Genomic DNA, 19,612 nt, shown 5'->3' on the forward strand with positions numbered 1-19,612 from the left:
TTCATCTGCATATTTTAATACAACTTCTGGACCCTTACTGCAGATTTTGACTGTGTAAAACAAACGGAGCAGCGGTGAATGGAGCAGCTACAGAGTTTGCTTTTGGTCGTGTCAGAGTTTGTTGATCAGGTGCTTTGACAAAGGACTCCACTCGCTTTTTCCCAGTAAAGGTTTTAATGGTGATCACAGGAACAGCTGCTGTTTTTTTCACTCTACCTGAGCTCACCGTCTCAGTAACAGCTCCGCCTTTTTGCTCTTCGTGGTGTGTAAACAGACTCCAGCTCCACGTTAAACTGTGCCAGCGTCATCAATTCTACTGCTGTTGTGTTATCAGTGAGTGTGGCCTCAGTATGGTCAGACTTATTATTCACTGATAATAAATACATTTCGATTGCAGGTCTGTTTTAGTGGGTGTGCGTGGGAAAGTGGGGGAAGACCCTACAATAATACAGAGAGAATTTCAACAATCAGATGACCACTCTGAGCAAGTACTTCACCATCATCATCATATGTCCCTTTCTAGAGATTTTGACTCCTTAGAGTATGTCTATGGTCTCCAATAGATGCTAAAAAGTTGTCGTATATCATCATTCTCCAAATCTGCGGGGCATCTAGCCCCAACAGTCGGATGACTTGTAACAGTGGGATTATAAAACTGAAACAGATCATTTTTTATAAATCCTTAGGACTATGGTTGGATAACAGACTCACCTTTGCCAAGAAAACTGAAGGTAAAAAGTGGATTTCTGTTCAGAAGCAAATCTTGCTTTTCTTCTGTTAGTGATACTGTATGCATGCATGCTTCTTGCTCCATCCATACTTTTCCGTTCACATTCTACTGTGTTTCATCACAACTGATACCTTTCTACCTCAACATTGCATCTTATACAAAACAATACATAACAAATTTTAACTTAGTCCAGGTAAATTGGTGCTTCATATTGTAAGGTTAAAAACCAGATCAGAGAGCAATCAAACATCCCTGTTTGGCGATGCTGGGTAGGAAGAACTCCTTTCTAAGAGGAACTGACCTTCAGCAGAACCATGCTCAGGGAGGGGCAGCCATCTGCCTCAACTGGTTGGGTGGTGAGGAGAAAGAAAGAAGGAAAAAGTTAATGGCAGGTAGACTATGAACACAACGAGGACAAAACTCTACAGAGTGATGGCATGCAGAAGTGGCATATAAATAGGTCAGAGAAAATAGAGGAGCAGAAAGGTTAAGTGCATCATGGGAAGCCCTCCTGCAGCCCCAGTCTGTAGCAGCACAACTAAGGGTTGGTTCAGAATCACCTGATCAGCCCTAACTATAAATCTGAAGCTAATCTTAAGAGTAGAGTGGTGTCTGTCTCCTGAACTAAAACTGGTAGCCAGTTCCAAAGAAGAGCAGTCTCCTGAACTAAAGGCTCTGCCTTTTAGAAAGTAAGCCAGTAATCTGAGAACAAAATGCTCTATTAAGATAATTTTGTACTATGTGGTCTTTGACAAATGATAAGGCTTAATTATTTAAGACTTTATATGTATGGTCTTTAATTCAGTTCTGGATTTAACTGGAATAAAGTTAATATTTTTAATACATGAGTCTTACGGTGAATTCTTCCTACATGATCCAGAGTTGAGCAGCCAAACTTGCCAAACAGGTAAATTTGTCAGGTCTCAGGTCTCTGAGGGTTCTTATCTGTATTATGAAATCATTGTTGCATAACAATCACCTGACAATAGGCTAAAATTACCCAGCCTTAGCATTTCTGCACCTATAACACCTTACAAAAGCGTCCATCCATCCAGCCGACATGGGGCAAAAGGCAGGCTACACCGTGGACAGATCACCAGTCTATCACTGGGCTAACACATAGAAACAGACAAGCATTCACGTCTATGGCCAGTTTAGAATAGCCCATTAACTTAACCCCATGGAGGCCGTTGGACTATGGTAGGAAGCCGGACTGCATGTAGAGAACCCACAAAGAAAAACCGCAGACTGGATTCAAACCTGGGACCACCTTGCTGTTGCAGTGGTGCTAACCACCTCAACCCCCTTTGCATCAAAACATCACATTATTTTAATTTCACAACAACAACATCGAATTTATGCCACCTATGCTATCATGCAGCCTTCCTGCCACCTATCAACTGACCTGCAGAAAACCAGCATTCAGACAAAACCAGAAATAAACATGTGAACATTTACACTGTTTTTTACTTTTAAATTAACTTATTAGAGAAAAAACATGTATTTTAACTTCCTCTGGTTTTTGATTTTTATGTTTTTCCATTTTTTTCCCCAAACCTAAATGTCCTGCTATTCGTTTTGTTATTTATAGGCTATTTCATATAAAATCAGTCAAATCAGAAAAAGGTTTCCACTCCAGCCCCTCAGAATCGATTTCCCTCTGATAATCTCAACATAAGTAACACAACCATGTACATTTTTACATTTATACTATATTTTCCAAGATACAGTACCTACATAGGGTTGCACAAAAAATGTGGCACCTTTTTCAAGAAGCGTACCTTTTCCAGCATCTTTCAGCCCTCACAATGTCTTAAAGAAAAAAATTCACGTTTTTGTTCTGTTGTGAGAATATTAATTTTACCTTTAGTCCAAATCTTTGTTTGGTTTGTTCAACATGGAGAAAACCTGCAGTGAATATGGGTTCCTGGCACTGTTGCTTGTAATCTGATAATAGAGGGAGGCAGAAAATACAAACTGTTTTTATGTTTTTATCTTCTATTAAGCACACTGAGTTTGCATGTAATGCAATGTGCTATAGGAATAAAATTACGATTGCCAGTGACAGAAGAGAAATCTAAGGAGCTTGGAAAGAAAAGCGTCCGGACTTCTTTAAGTTTCTTGAAGACGTTTTACATCTCATCCAAGAAGCTTCTTCAGTTCTAAGAGTAATTGGTGGAGAGTTCCATATTTAAGCCCTATGGGAGTGTCTCTCCACCAATTACTCTTAGAACTGAAGAAGCTTCTTGGATGAGATGCAAAGTCCAGACGCTTTTCTTTCTAAGCGCCTTAGATTACGATTACCTGGATGACTGAGAACCTTCACAGACAGACTGAACAGAAAGTTAACACTTATTATGGAAAACTACAAATTCATGAAAACATTTATTCATTAAAACATGTTTATCTTAGAAAATTCTTTTGAGACAGAAGGAATCAACACTGGAGGATGAGACAGGCGAAAAGCAGGCTTTTCCTATACTGTAAACTGTTTTGATTAGCCACCTATCACACATGGTTACACAAACTTTAAAGCTTTATCCAGTTTTCTCCTGTGAATTATGAGAAAACAGATCAAAGATCCAGGCTGTCAGCGCTCGTTTCTGTTAATCTACTGTGTGTCACAATCATTAAACAGGTTGAGATAAACTGCTGCAATCTGCTCCCAACCCTGTTCAATATACTATGATTCTGCAAAGCTGTTTGCATCTGAGGATATTTGCATTAGTTTCCACAAGCTGTCCACATTGAGGGTGTGGTGTTTTCTCTCTTGGTTACTCTCTTCAACCCCCAAACACACATACACACACATACACACACATACACAACAGGCTTTCTGGTTGACATAGCTGGATGTTCTGTCTTCCTTCTCAGTGAAGAATTTGTGTCTGTTTCTTTACTTATTTATAACGTGTTAGGTTACATGTTTTCTAGGGAGTGGAGTCTCCATGTTTCCCAACAAGACAGGGCATGCATACACAGCCTATGTTCATGTGTGTGTCTGTCATGACGTCGCAGCTGCTGAATCTGGTTTGGCAGGCGTTCTGAGGAAAGAATGAGTAGACACAGGCAGCAGGGGAAAGAAAAGGAGCTGAAAAGCTGAAAGTAGCTTTTCCCTTCAGTGCTTAGTCTTCGCCTGCTGGTGTCGGCACACGAGGTGTTTAAGTGGCGTTTCACTTTCAAGTAAGTTCCTTTCTTTGTTTGGTTTTCATTAATTTCACTGTATCCTAAAGTCAGGAGTGAGCGGTAAACAAAGAAACTAAAGCCAGGAGTCTGTCATTTTTTCCCCAGGCCAAGCTACAGTATGTTTTTGTTCTCTTTAAAAGTAATGCAAAAGGTGAACACGAGTTGTTTATATGCTAGAAAAATAGGGAAACTCATTTAAAATAATAAGCAGCTATGGAACAAACATTTCCTTTTGTAATGACTAAGTGTTAGAATATGAGGGGAAAAAATGGTGGTTAACTCTAGATTCATTACAAAGACCGAGGCGTGGTGGATCAGGGTTCACATAACAGTAAAAACTTTCCATGTAGCCACTGATGGTACATAAAGTTTCTATTAAAGTGCCTCCTTTATGTCTAGGTTTTCTCTTTGCTTTAGTCTCTTACATAACCGTAACCAAATATATGTCTATAGTACAAAACACTGCTGCTGAGGATCCTGGGATGGCACGTTTGTCTTTCTTTTGGTTCTTACCTGCATCACTAACAAACTGTCAGAATGCCCGCCACCAATGATCAGCTGCTTCTCAGTCCACTACTGTTAAATTTAACTGTAAAAGCTATGAGCAAAGCACGGCCAATTACGGTGGTGGCTTTAGTAGAAGATAATTGTCCCACAATAACCGGGAAATCCCTTTAAGTTTAGTCTTAGCACAGAGCACGGCTAACGTTACAGGCTGTTTGCTTCTGCTCTGTTCTCATTTATGTTTTTCTGCTTCTGTTGTCCAACAGCACAACAGGTGCCAAAAAGTACTTTCAAACCATTCTTCACTTCTGTTCTGCACAGCTAAAATACTGATAACAATGATTTTGTATTACAAAAATTAAGAGTGTTAAATAAATTGTGTCATTTTGGCTACAATTACATGTGAAATGATCTCTTGGAGAAAAAAGAAGTAACAGAATTTTATAAAAAGTTAAAAAAGTTTTCACTCTGGGGATGAAATTTGGCTACTCTCCATGTCGTAACCCTACTGGACCCTCAAAAAGTCAGAGCAATGGTTTAGCTAATAATGGCCGTGTGTTGGTCCTACGTAGAGCCTACGGACAGCTTTGCAGATTGTCACCTACATGCTATAACTGATTACTGTCACCAGGGGGCAGCATCACAAACAGCTGCATGTCGGCTGCTCTCTTATGCTGTTGTTGATCGTTTAGCTAACTGTGCAGATGACAGAAATAATAACATACAAATAGCTCAAGTGAAACATGTCCACAGAAGAGCTGTGTGTGCTTTTCGTGCTGTGTTTTTTCCCCACCATTTCTTGTTTCTGCCCACTTTGCTGCTCTGAACCCCTTTAGTTGCACCCCTGCATTCCCATGCATGCCACTCCCATCCACCAGGAGTAAACCGTTGGTGTTAAAGTGGCTGAACTGGTAGTTTTGGTGAAGGTGTCTTAGTGGCATTTTACCTGTCAAAGGTTTGATTGTAAGCAGTGCTGAGCATACAAAATAATGGCCATACCTGAGTTCATGGTCTTAGTTGGGTCTGCTGGTCTGTGCTTGTCAGAGCTCGACCATAATATACACTCCCAATGACAACGTGATCTACACATGCATATTATCAACCTTTTTTTGCTTAGTTTGAATCTTAAACTACTTTTTCCCTGCACACACGTTTCTACAAAGATTTAGATTAGATTAGATGAAACTTTATTAATCCATCGGGTGGGTTCCTCCGGGAAATTCAGTTCATTTAACAGTTTATCTATTTTTAAAACAATATTTAATTTTTCTTAAAAAAAAAAATTCATCCTGAAATACTGCCTTCAATTTAAAAATACTGACCCCAACATAAACATAAAATGAGCCTATAAATGAATATTATAGGGACATTTAACATTGACAGTTATTTAAAAGGGAAAGAGCATTAAATAATAATTCCCTGAAAATTTGTATTTGTACATAATTGGCAATTTTCCAGTGTCCTTGTATTTATTTTCCAGTTTTTCCATTTTTTTCCGTTCTAAGCAGCTATCTAAGCCACATGCTGAATAAAAGCACAGTCTCTGAACAATAAGCCCCCCTGTTGAAACCTACAGTATGTTATTTAGCCTCTGCTGCAGGAGTTAATCTGGAGTTTAAAGTGTTAACAGAGAAAACTCCCCCAAACTGAGCCAACGCTCTTTCGTGAATTCCAAATATTTAACTCTTTTCTAAACACTGACTGACCTTCTATTGCACCAGAAACCACAGAGGCCTGTGTGTGTTACAGAAACCATATGGATTTTATTTCCTTTTTTTTCTACTGAAGTAGAGGGGAGTATAAACGACTGCAGTACTTTGAAAGTTCATCCTTTTCTCTTCTCCCACACCTTCCATTTAAGCTTCTTCTTCTATATTTCTGCATTTAACATTTGTCTACAGCACATAAAAAAATAAGCAGAAATATAGTAAAAGCATCAGTGTTTTTGTCTTTGCAAGCTTTGGAAACTGAGAGTTCAGAAAACTTCATTTTGATTGCACACACTGCACAGTATTTAGAAACCATAACCTCGTAGAGAAGCTATATTTATACTGGGGTGCATGTCATTAGGGTGTTCATTGATAAATGTCATTCAGCAGCAGCAAACATGCAGACAGTCAATACTGACAGATAACTCACACAGCAGCTGTGAGCACATGGGATCCAAGGTGGAGTGTAGTGTTAAAAAAAGACTCTATAGGTGTTAAAATCACACAGACATACAGTCATGTTGTGTTCAGATTATATGTGTACATGTTTAAGAAGCACATTTTATTATTTACAGCTTCATATTTCTATTCTTGGACTGTAGAGTAACTTTGGAGGATTCATAGCTCTAAAATAAGTCTTATTTGGTTTATCCCAAGCCTTAGGCAGCCTCTGAATTGATCCTCTATCTGAAACAAGCCATTTCATCTGCCTTTAAGGTTTTAATGCCAGAGCAGTGTGTCTGTGATGATCGTATTGGGTATATCCACTGCCACTGACATCATACAGAGTCAAACATGAGTCTTTTTCTAATATGAGAAGCTAAAATGTCGATAATAAAAAAGCATTAGCACAATAATTCTAAAACAATTCAAGATTTTCACAAGCTTCCCTGCACATTTGTGTGTGATGCTTTGCTTTGTCCTTAAGGATGATGTAATAATCCATTTTGCAAGAAAGAAACGTGCTGGTTGTATTTCAGGGGGTAAAGCAGGTCAAAGATTAACTGGATGGTTGGTGGTTTGATCCCTCGCTCCTCCAGTCTGCATGCCAAATGTCCTTGGGCAAGATACAAACCCCAAGTCGCTCTTGCGATGCATCGATCGGAGTATGAATGTGTGTGAATGTTAGCTAGTAAGCCAAAAAAAATGCTTGTGTGAATGAGGTATGTTATATAAAACACTTTGAGTGCTCAGGTGGAAGAATCACCTTATTTACATTTTGTAAGGTAAAGAAGTGGTTAGAAGCTCTAACAAGCTCAAAAAAATTGCTGAAGGACATGTGACCATATTGCTTTAGCACTCGCTTCATTAGCAAGCTGCTTCTGTCGACTGCATGCATTCAGAATCAGACACTTGTTCTGATACTAGAATTCCAATGACCAACAAAACTGGAGCACAGACTTGTCAGCTTCAAAAGGCACCAATATGACAAACGCCATTTTGAGATAAAGAGTGTTAGCCACTTGTGCAGGCACCCATCTGTCAACCAAGGGGACCACGCCCACAATAATACATAACTTTAAGCCTTGTATACACTGTAAATGGGTGCGTTAAACAAAAATTAATCTCCTGTACACTTGTTGTGAAAAGGAAAAAATGAGCTGGCCTTAAGTGTGCTTGTTTCTGCTCTAAATTTGGGTTTTTAAACTAAGTCCACAGGGCCTGACTTGTTTCTGGGGCTGGTTTTTGGCACTTTCACCCAGATTTAATGCTTCAATCTCAGAGGATGTCAGCTGGCACAGCTAATTTAAACTGACATTAAACTGTGGCGGTCACATTTTTGACATGTAGACAAATGCAAACAAACGGTATTTGTTTTATTCATCAGCTGTTCATTTTATGGCCCTTGTTTTATCTTATTCTACCTGTGTACATTTTGTTACAGTTACTGAAGCATGCAGTTTCATTAGTGAGGAGCCAGATAAGATGAATAAGCCTAAATAATGATTTATTGGGCATTGAAGGGAATCAGCAGTTGTACTGTTGTGCAAACTACAGTGTTTCTAAATGTGCACTCTCTCCTGTTTGGCTGGTACAAATGAATTCATGTGAGCCCAAACATGTGTTTAAGTAACCCACATGTATGTGTTAAAGTGGGCGAGTTGCAGCTGATCCTTAATGATAGCAAGATTAAATTTGACAATTATGGAATGCAAAGTTAAATCTAAGGGAAGGTAACTTGTATTTTTGTTTTCCTTCACAGGGCATTTATCTCCAAGGCCAGTGCAGCAGCGACAGGGATGAACTGGTCAGGATTGGAGAATCTGCTGAGCGGAGTCAATAAGTACTCCACGGCGTTTGGGCGGATTTGGCTGTCCATGGTGTTCGTGTTCCGGGTGTTGGTGTTCGTGGTGGCAGCTCAGCGGGTGTGGGGTGACGAAAACAAAGACTTTGTGTGTAACACCCGACAGGTAAGGCCGTCACTAACCCCACCTTCCAATGTTTTTCAGTGACAGGGAGAAATAAGAGTTGTCGAGAATGTTACAGCACTGGTTCATAAGCCCTTCAGTCCACTGATTTTCCACATTTACACTCAATATAGAGACGTTTTTAAAACTGGAAAGTTAACCTGCCCGAGTCATTTCAGAGGTGGTGATGGTGGTTGTGGTCTTGGTTTGAAAGAATATGCTTTACAGTCCAAAGCACAGAATGGGTTGAAAATTAATGTCAACTGTCCTCAAAAGTTGAATTTGTGTTGGTTAATGATACAGAAACTATTACCAACCAGCGGTCCTCTCTAATAAATAAGATCCTGATTAAAGAAAAAGATTCAGGTACCAAATTACTTACTTACACATACAGTGCCTTTGGATGGTCTAATTGGGTCATTTTGGATTATAATAAAGCCTCAGTGAAGAAATTTAACTGAAAACAAAGATGTTAGCCCAGAACAGCTTCACTCCTCCTCAGGTTTGATCCACCAAGTCTTCCACATACAAGCTTGTTTTCCACCCACATAAACATCGTCCCTGACAGTTACTTACCTGCCAAAACATCCTGATGTTCAGCCAAAGTGCTTCTGAAACCGATGTAGCCAACACATCTCAAAGTGGCAGAACATGTCTGTGAGTCATGGCCCCAGCTTACCATCATATGAGACGTTAAGGTCACACAAATCGAGGTGTGACTGCATAGCACACATGACATCGCTCAGCTCGCTCTCAGCTGTTTTGTTTTCGGGAGGAACTTGTTTTTTTCTGTCCTTTCATCTCCTGACGACTCACAAACATACGCTGACATGCCCTTGCATGTCGGGAGCACATCCAGGGTTAATTACCCCGTCACCTGTATGCACTGAAGAAACCTTCCTGATTTTCAGACGGCCTCTCTGCTCTTCATCCAAGTTTAATGAAATTTAAAACATATTAAGCATCATCATAAATCTAATGAAGCCTCTATTTCACCTCTACACTGACCTTGTATTTGACCTTCTCGGTAGCAGGAAATCTGTAATCCTGCATGTTTTTAAAGGATACAAAATTGTATTTAATTATATTATCCCATAAGTTGAACTTTTAATTCTTTCATAATGCTGTTAAAGTACTATTACTCACTGAATGCATCTAACTTTTGGTGCCCTATAATGTTAAGTAATTAAATATGTTTGGCTCTGGAGACATTTAAGTGATTCGAGTGATAACAAAGGTAACTGCAAAAGACGAAACTCCCTCTTAGACACAATATGTTGGCAGGCTGGGATCTACATAAATTCAGTACATCTTTCTGATATAATGTTTCAGTCTTCTCTATACACAGCTTTTTATTCTAAATTTGAAATTGTTATATAATGACGAATGCTGAAACTTTGTCATATGAACTAAAAAGATGAAAAATTGCCCAGCAGTGACTTCGGTCTGTCAGTGCAGCTTTACCTCTGTGGTCTCGTGTTGTGAGCGCTCTGTTTTGCATGTAGTCTTTATGTCATTTGACTGTGTTGCTCTGTGTGTGATGTGCAGCACGACACAGTCGAACACTGCGATGAAAGTCAGAACAACAGACAGGTCTCACATCGAGACAACACGGTCGAACCGAACATCAGGAAGACACTAACGAAGTGATCATAAAAAGGTTCCGTCGATATGAACGGCGGTCGTGAACAAAACAAATATAACCTCATAAATATGACTCACATCATTTTCATACTGTTAATCCATCCCTTGTGTTCCAAGAATCACCGGACGCCACTCCCATCACAATGGAAATGTTACATCATAAGATAATGTAGTGAATTGATCAGGTGCGCTGAAAAATGGCACCAATAGGACGGGTTTATGAACCTTCAGCTTGTGGTCTGTTTATCTTTACCGTTCACACTAATGCACGAGCATCACAGCCACTGAACGTGACCACAAAATAATTATTGATGACTTTTCCACACATCATGAAGGCAAACCTTCCTTTGCTCACTGTTCCTATTAAAACAGGAGCCAGTTTTGCAGCTTTTGTGCACTACGATTTATTTGTCTTCCATTTAATCAGTGGGATCTTCTCCTCTCACGATCGATACGGGACCTACCCAGCATTTCCAATGCATGCCTTAAACCTCGACCGAATGTTAATTCAGTTGTGCACTTAGGTGATAGCCTCTGCAGCCACTCGTTTATTTGAGCTTTTCCTTTAATTTGTCATGTATTTACCAAATTAGATTGTAAGACTAAATTAGTGTTGGCGTTAAATTAAAAGCCTTGTATTAAAAGCATATTGTGTACAGCATATTATAATTATAGGATGAGTATCTTCTCAAATAAATAAAAGCAAGCAAAAGGTAAAGAAAAGCAAAATACTTCATGTGTCACTAACCTGGTTCTTTTTGTATCTTTTTTCTTAAACTCTGTTTTTGTTTTATATTTATGCCCTAAAAGCAGCGACTGTTTCAAAGCATCGTCTGTTTTTAGCGTCATATAGAGGCATTAAAACCTTCTGCATCAGCTTCTCATTCTGACACCACAATAGTCCCTCTGTTTGTATTTATCATCATAAGACATCTGCATTAGCTGTTCTCTAAAATAAAAATCCAGCCACTTTCTTTTCTCCAAGTTTCTCTGTAATGCAAAAATCCTTTGCGCTTGCTGATTTTCTCCATCTGAGATGTGAGACGAGCAACTTAAGCGAGTTATGACCCCGACTTTGTTTTGCAGCCCGGCTGTACCAATGTCTGCTACGACCACATCTTCCCCATCTCCCACATCCGCCTGTGGGCGCTGCAGCTCATCTTTGTCACCTGCCCTTCTCTGATGGTGATGGCTCACGTGAAACTCCGTGAAGGAAAGGACAGGAAATACGTCGAGCTGCACCAGGGCTCGCACCTCTACGCCAACCCTGGCAAGAAGAGAGGAGGCCTATGGTGGACGTATCTGCTGAGTTTGATCTTCAAAGCTGGATTCGACTCAGCTTTTCTCTATATCCTGTATCGGTTATATCATGGATATGACCTGCCCAGGTAATGCTGGTAACTTACTGTTATGAAAATCAACCAGTGTTGTTCTAAACTCGTTAAAACCTGCTGTACTCTTTTCTGTCAGGTTGTCCAAGTGTCAGCTGTCCCCGTGCCCCAACACCGTTGACTGCTTTATCAGCCGTCCGACAGAGAAAAAGATCTTCATGCTGTTCATGGTCATCTCCAGTGCGGTTTGCATCCTCATGTGTATCCTCGAAATGATTTACCTCATCGGCAAGCGCATCATGAAAATATTAAAGGTCCGACATGAGAACGAGAGGCTTGTCTTCGCTGACCAGCACGAGCTCACTACCATTGCTCCGCCCCGCTCTCAGTGCAGAAGCAGGAGAGATCCCACAGTAACCGACAGCGAGCTGGAGTTAAGCAAGAGGAAGGATGCTAAAACTACAGTACTCTAGCATTCTGCAAGCTGCAATCATGGCTCGCCAACAGGAACAGAAAGTACCCAATAAGACTACTGAAACTGATCAAAAAGGGTTGTTCCTGTGGATTATGATCCTCTCATCCAGCTGCATATGAAATGTTCATGACATCAGCTGGGCTAAAGAAATGGCACCTAGAGCTGCTGACCAGAAAACACTGCTGAAGAAGAGGACTGTCAGCGGTCCGACGTCGCATTTTTTCACTGTTTATGTCACAGAGACGCGAGGACAAACATTCAGGTTATTACGTATCTACAAGATAAATTAAATAGAATTTAATTTTAGGTTATTGATTTAAGAATCTGCAGCAAACGACTATTTAATTAATTGTCTCACATCATTGTAAATATTGCAGATTACAACACTTGCTATCTAAAACTGCACTGTGTAGTTTAACATCTTTACACTGACAGAAAGGGGTGTTTGGCTGGTTCGGCCACTTAAGATGTGTCACAGGATGTGAAATGAGTTTGACATTCCTGCTTTACACTAAGATACATCCCGGCTTGTTCTGATCTGAGGTCTATGGTGCATTTAATGCACAGATTTTGCAGTAAAACTGCAACCCTGACAAAGATTAAAATAATATTCAATGAAAAGTGTGCTAATTGGATGATCCGATATCGTCGTGTTGGTGTTGTTCCCAGATCATCATGAAAATGTTGTTCCAGGTTCAACATTGCAGGTGACCAATCACGTTGTGACGTTATTCTTTTGCGCGTCAAGCCATTCGTGCATTTATGAAATTCCAGTGTTGCAAGGACAATATCAATTCTGCTTACCGTTCATTAAAGGGTTAGGGTCAGGGTCCGTTGATCGGTGGACAGAGGCGGTTTCTCGCAGCTTAAGTACAGTTTTTTGTTTTACGGCAGTTTTTCCCGAAGTCGCAAAAGTATGACGTCACAACATTCTGATTGGTCACTTGCAATGTTGATCCTGGAACAACATTTAGTATGATGATCTGGGAACAACACCAACACGACGATATCAGACCGTGCGTGTTAATTATAGACAAATCTAATTTTTATTGTTTTGTTAGCGCCATCATCTGGTGGTTGAATCCTGTGCTTTAATAAGGCCACCGTAATGTCACAGGGCAGCCGTGGAGGCAGGAGGTCTGTCCTCAGTTTAAAACATCAGGTGTGGTTTTTATTTCTGAGAGGCTTTTCTGATGCCTAAACAGGAAAATATGCCAAATGTAAACAAAGCTGCTGATTTACTGATCGATCTACACTCCCACCATCATGTATGGTCTCATCTATGCCCAAAAAATTAGATCGTGGATAAGGTGTCTGGTCTCTCCATTAGACTAAAGTGCCAAGTAGGTGCCTCGTAGGTGAGCATGAGATAACACCTCGTGGCACACTGGTGAGATTAGACCAAGGGCAGGGACAGGATGGGCCCCTCTGGTTAGCCTGGAGAAGCAGATGGATGGATGGATGGATGGATGAAACAGGCCATCCTTCAATTTTTTTCTGTGCTTGCTCTTGATTAACAAATCTGGTGGTACCTAAATGGCAGCAGACGGGTGTAAAAACTGTGCCTTGGGCCCTTTGACCTTCAGGCAAAAATGCCGGAGTGCGATATCCAAATTGTGGGCAGTGGTCCCCCTGCTGGACCCTGCAGGTACTGCAGTTGAGTCCAAGAATTTCGTTAAAGCCACAGAATTTAAAAATTTTACATTTATGCCCAACTTTATGATCCTTAAGTCATTTTTTTAATCCCACTTTTGGAAAGAAGTCGATCGGAGTGGCTATCAGGTGGTGGAAGTAAAGTTTTAGAGCAAAGAAGAAAATATCTGACTCTCACAAACTGTTATCAGAGCTGAAGTTTGGGAATGGTTAGAAAGCAAACACTAGTGATCTGCTGGACACCTGGGAGACATGTTTTAGACACATTTTTGCTGTGTGGCTTGTTAAGACAAGCTTTAGTCATCAGGTTTTAAAATTTACCTTTAATTACGGTTATTAGATTTTTACTATTTAAAGTGGAGAGTGTGAACCTTAAGCTACAGTCTTTGTGTGATTTTTACGAGACATGTCTACTTTAATCTCTAGTTTAATCTTCGCACTCACTTCTGCTCTGACTAAGAGTCAGCTGCAATGACATGCTGTGGTCCAAGATTATTTTTTATATAAATAACAGGCTGTTGTTGACATTACAGTGATATATTTATCTGCTTGTAATAAAAAAGAAAACTCATTATAAACTGTTTGTGTAGACTGTCTTTTCTTTGCAGGAATGAATGTGTGGTATTATCCTACAAAGCTGCTGCTGCGTTGTTGCTTAAACAGCAAATAAAGGTTTCATTTTTCAGACTGGGCCATTAAAAACACAGAGTACTTCACAAAGGCACCATAGTTGAGGCGGAGATTTTGATTTATCATATTTATCTGACTGAAACCGGAGCAAAAAAAGTCAAAATGTAGACCAATAATAGTTTAAACATGTTACCACTAGATAGCAGCATTCTCAAAATTTAACAAATGTGACATTTATTTGCATATTTGCACACTTTATGGCCATTTAAGTTAAAGTAAGTAATATCAATAATGCTTCAAATTTGTTTGAACTACATACAGTTTTATTTGTATGTCAGGCAATGCTTCAATATAATTGCCCGAATAAGTGACCAGAGGCATTTCATGATGATTGTGAGACGTTTAATTCTAATTCATGAAACACGAACAGCTCATGAAGTTAAAAACTAAATTTAACATCTTTTATATTGTTTACTTTCAGTATTTAATATCATTGCATGCATGAAAATCGACACATTACATTTTTTATAACTAAACACCTGTCAGGATTTAGAAATACTTTTAAATTTACTAAGTTTTTGCTTGTCTTTAATGTCGCCAGACCTAATAAAAGGAAAGCAATGCATTAAAAAAACAAAGAGTAAGACATGACTTCACTATAGTTTTTAACACATTGCTAAGACATCCAGGTGGCCAAATTAGACCCTTTGGTCGGCCAGTTCTGCCCCACAACCCTGATGTTTGACACCCATGTTGCACAAGGACTTGAAAAGACAGGAGTAATGTGGTTTTCATCCAATTTTCCAAAGCAGTTTAACAAAAAAGCCAAAAAGGGCGACTGATCTTTTAAAAAATTAAAATGTCTCTTTACTTCAAGGCGGGATATGTTGTTAAAAACGGATCCGAGTTGAACTGTCACATGGAATAACACCCATTTCAGGTTTTACCTACAAAACATTCGCTGCGACGAGGATGGGATTCGAACCCACGCGTGCAGAGCACAATGGATTAGCAGTCCATCGCCTTAACCACTCGGCCACCTCGTCTGTGAACCCGCATGAATATTACTGAGTCTGCACATCAGCGGGACCAGTGTGCAAACATGATACATTGATAAGTGGTGGCAGCGAAAGCGTTTGACGCCATGTTCGCTTTTGTTTCTGCGCCACTCTAACAGTAAATACGGCCTTCACTGTAAAAAGTCTGCAAAAAAACAAAAACGTAAACGTAACAAAGTGGGCTGAGTTAAACTTATCTCAACTTAGCAACTACCAATAGGAGCGAAGGATAATCTTGATTGACATATGAGTGGGTGGTAGCCACTGTGTGGACTCGTCGATGTTCGACGAGCTGATCGACTTAAATCTCTGTGTGTGTGTGAGTGTGTCTGTGTGTGTGATTAAAGGCTTACCGAAGCTGTGAGGAAACGGAGGCTAAAACTGCGACTAATCATCAAACACCAACAGCGTGTAAACGAAACGTTCGTGATGTCGGTTAGCATAATTAACCGGAAGGCAACAGGCGGCACACGCACTTGCAGTACAGCCGTCTGTCCAGCAGAGGGGGATAAAGACCACCAATTACAACTAGAGGGTCGCCAAATAAATGGCATCGAGTGCCTGCGTGTCCCATATGTTGCGTCCTCAATTAATTATGTAAGGATAGATATATATGCTTTGCTTTGCTGCACGTGACTCAGCATGCTTTATGACCACAAAGTCATGACATGATGGGATGCGGTCATGCAACCCTTGCATTAAGGTTAAGTTTGCATGACACTGATGCTTTAAATCTTTCCTTTTGTTAATAATTTAATTTCTCAGGGCGTCTACTGCTGTCATGACCTGTACATGCACACCTGATATTTATTCATGTGGTGTCAATATGACATTTAACTACCATCATGTGTTTGAATCCAGTTTATAGTATCCCATCTATATGTGATACTGCAATCAGCCCAGATTGCAGGTTTATTAAGCAGCCAGATTTTCCAGTCTTGGCGAATCACAAGGCAAAAGACAGACAGAGGGGATCGAACATTTATTTACCCTTATTAAAAGTTACAGTAAAACCATTAACATCTTCAAACGATAGCAAAATAAAGAGAACCAAAAATATTGGCCAAAACATATTTACAGAGACAGTTTGCAGATAAAAAGCTCACATTTTTTTGTACACAATCCCAACCCCTGCGCCATAAATTCTGAAATGTGAACACTGCAACACTCAAGAAGCTCGAATGTGGTTTTAGCCAGAAAAAGAACCAAAATGCACGAACAAAGACATCTTTTTCCACCTCCCCTCCTCGATGTTCTCCTCCCTATACATGACAAAATACTTGAAATTTGGGGGTAAAACATAGGAATGTAGAATTCTAAAAATTAATAAGATGATCTGAAAGGTTTATGTGTCCATATATCAGTCATTTCGAGTGAAGGAGATGGTCTGCCCCGCTCCGCCGACGGTGACAATTTTTAGATCCCAAAAAAAGATGAGAAAGAAAAATAAGATGTTATAGGGCTGCCACGCTGTTTAAAAGGATGCTTCTCCATGAATTGGGAAAATAAGTCAGTATTCCTGATTCGCTCCACATCCAATCCATTACCTTCGCCGCACGTCAGTCCCTGTGTGTACCATGAGGGGGCGACGCCAGCCAAAGCTTTCATCATGAGAGGGCCCGGTGAGTTTCCGTCTGTCGAAGAACTAATAAAAGGCAGTGAACTGGTGGTTGAATCAGCAAACGTGATATATCCTTTGTCTTCTTTTGTAGTTTTGTTTATAACTTTAAGAACGTGGCACGAGTCTCTCATATATATTTTTATATACTTTAATCTTGGAAAATCAGTTCAGGTGCCGTGCTGGAGTGCAGTCACTCTGCCTTGGCCTCGCCCTCAGAGGCTGCGGGTGTTGTGTCCTCGGCGGGGGCCTCCTCGGCGGGTGCGGCCTCTGTCGGTGGGGCCTCCTCGGCGGCCTTGGCCTCTTCCTCAGGTGCAGGAGCGGCCTCTGCGGCCTCGCCCTCTTTGGCCTCGGCGGCCGGCGTCTCCTCTTTGGTTTCCTTGGCTGCGTGGCCGTTCTCCTCGGGCTTGTCCTCGGTCGTAGGGGAGGTGGCCTCCTCCTTGCCCTCCTCGCTGCCCTTCTTGTTCTTCTTCAGCGAGATGCCCTTGAACTTGAAGGAGTTCTTCAGGGAGAACTTCTTCTTCTTCTTGCCCTCCTTGGCAGCCTCGCCCTCCGCTTTGGCTGCCTCGCCCTCGGCCGCAGGAGCGGGCTCGATTGCGTCTCCGGTGCTGGGCTCGCCCTCCTTGGCTGGCTCCGCGGTTCCATTTCCATCCGCAGCCGCTGCTTCCCCATCGGGTTTGGCTGAAACGTCGCCGTTGGTTTTGACATGGCCGTTCTCCTGCAGAGAGAGAGAGAGTTACGGATTAAAATACTGGAGGTGGGTCAAAGCAAACACACTGCCTGTGGAATTATTTATGCATAATGAGATGAGCGCACTGTAAACACATAAGCATTAGCCCATTTATGCCTACAGTTAATCCATGTTATTCTTCAGGAGAGCAGCTCTGACTGTGGCGGGAGGGGGGGAAAGAGATCAACAGCTGTCTGCATTACTCTGAGCTGGCACACGGGGGCAGTAGTGCTACATCAAAAACATCAACACTACCAGCAAGTTGGGGAACAAAGGAATCCCCGTGAAACCTGCTCTGCGCTCTCATCCTACATCTACCAGCTCCACGCAAGAGCGCAGACAGCTCACATCGGTTCCAGCTCAGACAAAGCCACAATCAGTCCACGCACTCACCAACAGCAGCAACAGGGGCATTTTTACAAGTCTCGAAGTGGGTCACATGTGTTCATCTGGGCATCGCTGTAGTAACGCGTATCCTCACCGGATCAGTCACACACCAGTAATCGAAACGCACAATTTACTTCTAACATATTTAAATTGTTCAAAGTTTACGCGGAAACCCACTTCACAGTATATGTGTGTGTGTGTGAGAGAGAGACTGTATGTGGGTAACAGCCGGGGGGGAAATGGGGTCAAAACTGGCGCCTGCACGCGCTTTGTTTGCAACTCCGCAAAATGCGCCTCCAGCAGAACGCATTTGCATCCTTTGCACCGCTCGCCTCGCATCTTTTGTTCGACGCTCAGAGCGACTATCCGCCCAACTCATGACAGAAAACACGCTCAAAACTCACACAGGGACCCAAATCCGACGCTCTCGGGTGAAATGTGCGCGTAAATCTCCCCAGTGGGACAGCAGACGGAATTAACAAAGGCAGGCGGGCAACTGCGCGCTGCTCGACGGCTGCTCAGCTGGAGGTCTCCTGATGCCCTCATTTTAGGCTAAATACAAAACAGTTTTAAGTGTTTTCCCCCACAGCTATGAACGAACCCTGACACCAAGGAGCGACCGCCACCCCCCCCACCGCGGCACCCATGCCGCCAGTGGGCGTCGGGTGCCATGTGGCTCCCCGCTGATGCTCGGGCGCACCGGGGCCGCTTTACTCACCTGGCCGTTGGCTTTAGCAGCAGCAGGGTCGGCGGCTTTGCCCTCAACAGCTACTCCACCCTTGGACAACTGGGCTCCCATTTTTGTCTTTCCTTTAGGTTTTTTGAACAAAAAATAAAATCGAAAAAGAAAACCCTCGAGGAGTTTTTGAGATTTAAAAATCCAGCTCTAGGATAGGTGAGAGCGTTCCCCCTAAAAAAAGAGGTGCAAATCCGACAGGATCTCCTTTACAAAGGTTTGTCGACAAGAAGACCCCCCCTTAAGCTAGTGTGAACCCCACGGAGGCTGAGCTCAAATTAAACGATGTCAGGGAGACGGCTGTGAGTATTTCAACCGCGCCTCAAAATCGACCAAAGACCCCTCCCCTGGGCGTGGCGACCGGGCTTTGTCCAATCTGCAGCGGGGGGATGGGCCTCCTTCTCCGGGCTGTCACTGCAACAGTCTGCCACTCAGCTGGAGCATCAGCAAGACTTTATTTTCCAGCTGCTTCAGATGTCTGGAAGATTGTGAACACATTTTAAACTTTGTTCACTTGTGAATTGTTTATAATTTGGCACAAATGGAAAAATTAATTCATTTGTTCTGGAAAACAAGACAAGTTTTAGAGGTTTGATCAGAACAGGTGAGCAGAAAAGTTAAGTGAAGGTAAGAACAAGCAGTGGAAATATACTTTTAATAAAAGTCCTGAGTATATGCACAGCATCACTGCTGTACTTAAAGGAGTTTAAAGATGTGCATCAAAGCATTTTAAAGCAGATTTTAGAATTAAAACAACATTTTATCTTTTATCTGAAATCTTTATTTTTCCTCAGTGAAAAAGTAAATATGTGT

At 41.5% G+C, this 19,612-nt stretch overlaps 2 protein-coding genes and 1 non-coding gene across 3 annotated transcripts; 1 reads left to right on the top strand and 2 right to left on the bottom strand.

The window, feature by feature from the left end:
• The first annotated feature begins 3,543 nt into the window (after window positions 1–3,543).
• Window positions 3,544–12,725, top strand: LOC100705227 (gap junction beta-4 protein-like). Its single transcript, XM_003446238.5, has 4 exons — window positions 3,544–3,913; window positions 8,333–8,540; window positions 11,268–11,569; window positions 11,652–12,725. Exons 2-4 carry the CDS (start codon window positions 8,370–8,372, stop codon window positions 11,983–11,985), a joined length of 807 nt encoding a protein of 268 aa, XP_003446286.1. The 5' UTR covers window positions 3,544–3,913; window positions 8,333–8,369; the 3' UTR covers window positions 11,986–12,725.
• Window positions 12,726–15,234: 2,509 nt separating this feature from the next.
• On the bottom strand, window positions 15,235–15,316 carry trnas-gcu (transfer RNA serine (anticodon GCU)). Its single transcript has one exon. It is a non-coding gene; the product is annotated as a tRNA-Ser (tRNA).
• A 979-nt stretch (window positions 15,317–16,295) lies between these two features.
• On the bottom strand, window positions 16,296–19,087 carry marcksl1a (MARCKS-like 1a). Its single transcript, XM_003446237.5, has 2 exons — window positions 18,782–19,087; window positions 16,296–17,664 (listed from the first exon to the last, which is right to left on the bottom strand). Exons 1-2 carry the CDS (start codon window positions 18,860–18,862, stop codon window positions 17,140–17,142), a joined length of 606 nt encoding a protein of 201 aa, XP_003446285.1. The 5' UTR covers window positions 18,863–19,087; the 3' UTR covers window positions 16,296–17,139.
• Window positions 19,088–19,612: the final 525 nt, after the last annotated feature.

The sequence above is a fragment of the Oreochromis niloticus genome, linkage group LG19, assembly GCF_001858045.2.
Source record: "Oreochromis niloticus isolate F11D_XX linkage group LG19, O_niloticus_UMD_NMBU, whole genome shotgun sequence".
Lineage (NCBI taxonomy): Eukaryota > Metazoa > Chordata > Actinopteri > Cichliformes > Cichlidae > Oreochromis > Oreochromis niloticus.

Coding starts and splice junctions, on each gene's coding strand:
- LOC100705227 (XM_003446238.5), top strand. CDS start 8,370: ATGAACTGGTCAGGATTGGAGAATCTGCTGAGCGGAGTCAATAAGTAC. Junction 8,541..11,267: donor TTGTGTGTAACACCCGACAG/GTAAGGCCGTCA, acceptor TTTGTTTTGCAG/CCCGGCTGTACCAATGTCTG. Junction 11,570..11,651: donor CATGGATATGACCTGCCCAG/GTAATGCTGGTA, acceptor CTTTTCTGTCAG/GTTGTCCAAGTGTCAGCTGT.
- marcksl1a (XM_003446237.5), bottom strand. CDS start 18,862: ATGGGAGCCCAGTTGTCCAAGGGTGGAGTAGCTGTTGAGGGCAAAGCC. Junction 17,665..18,781: donor CTGCTAAAGCCAACGGCCAG/GTGAGTAAAGCG, acceptor CTCTCTCTGCAG/GAGAACGGCCATGTCAAAAC.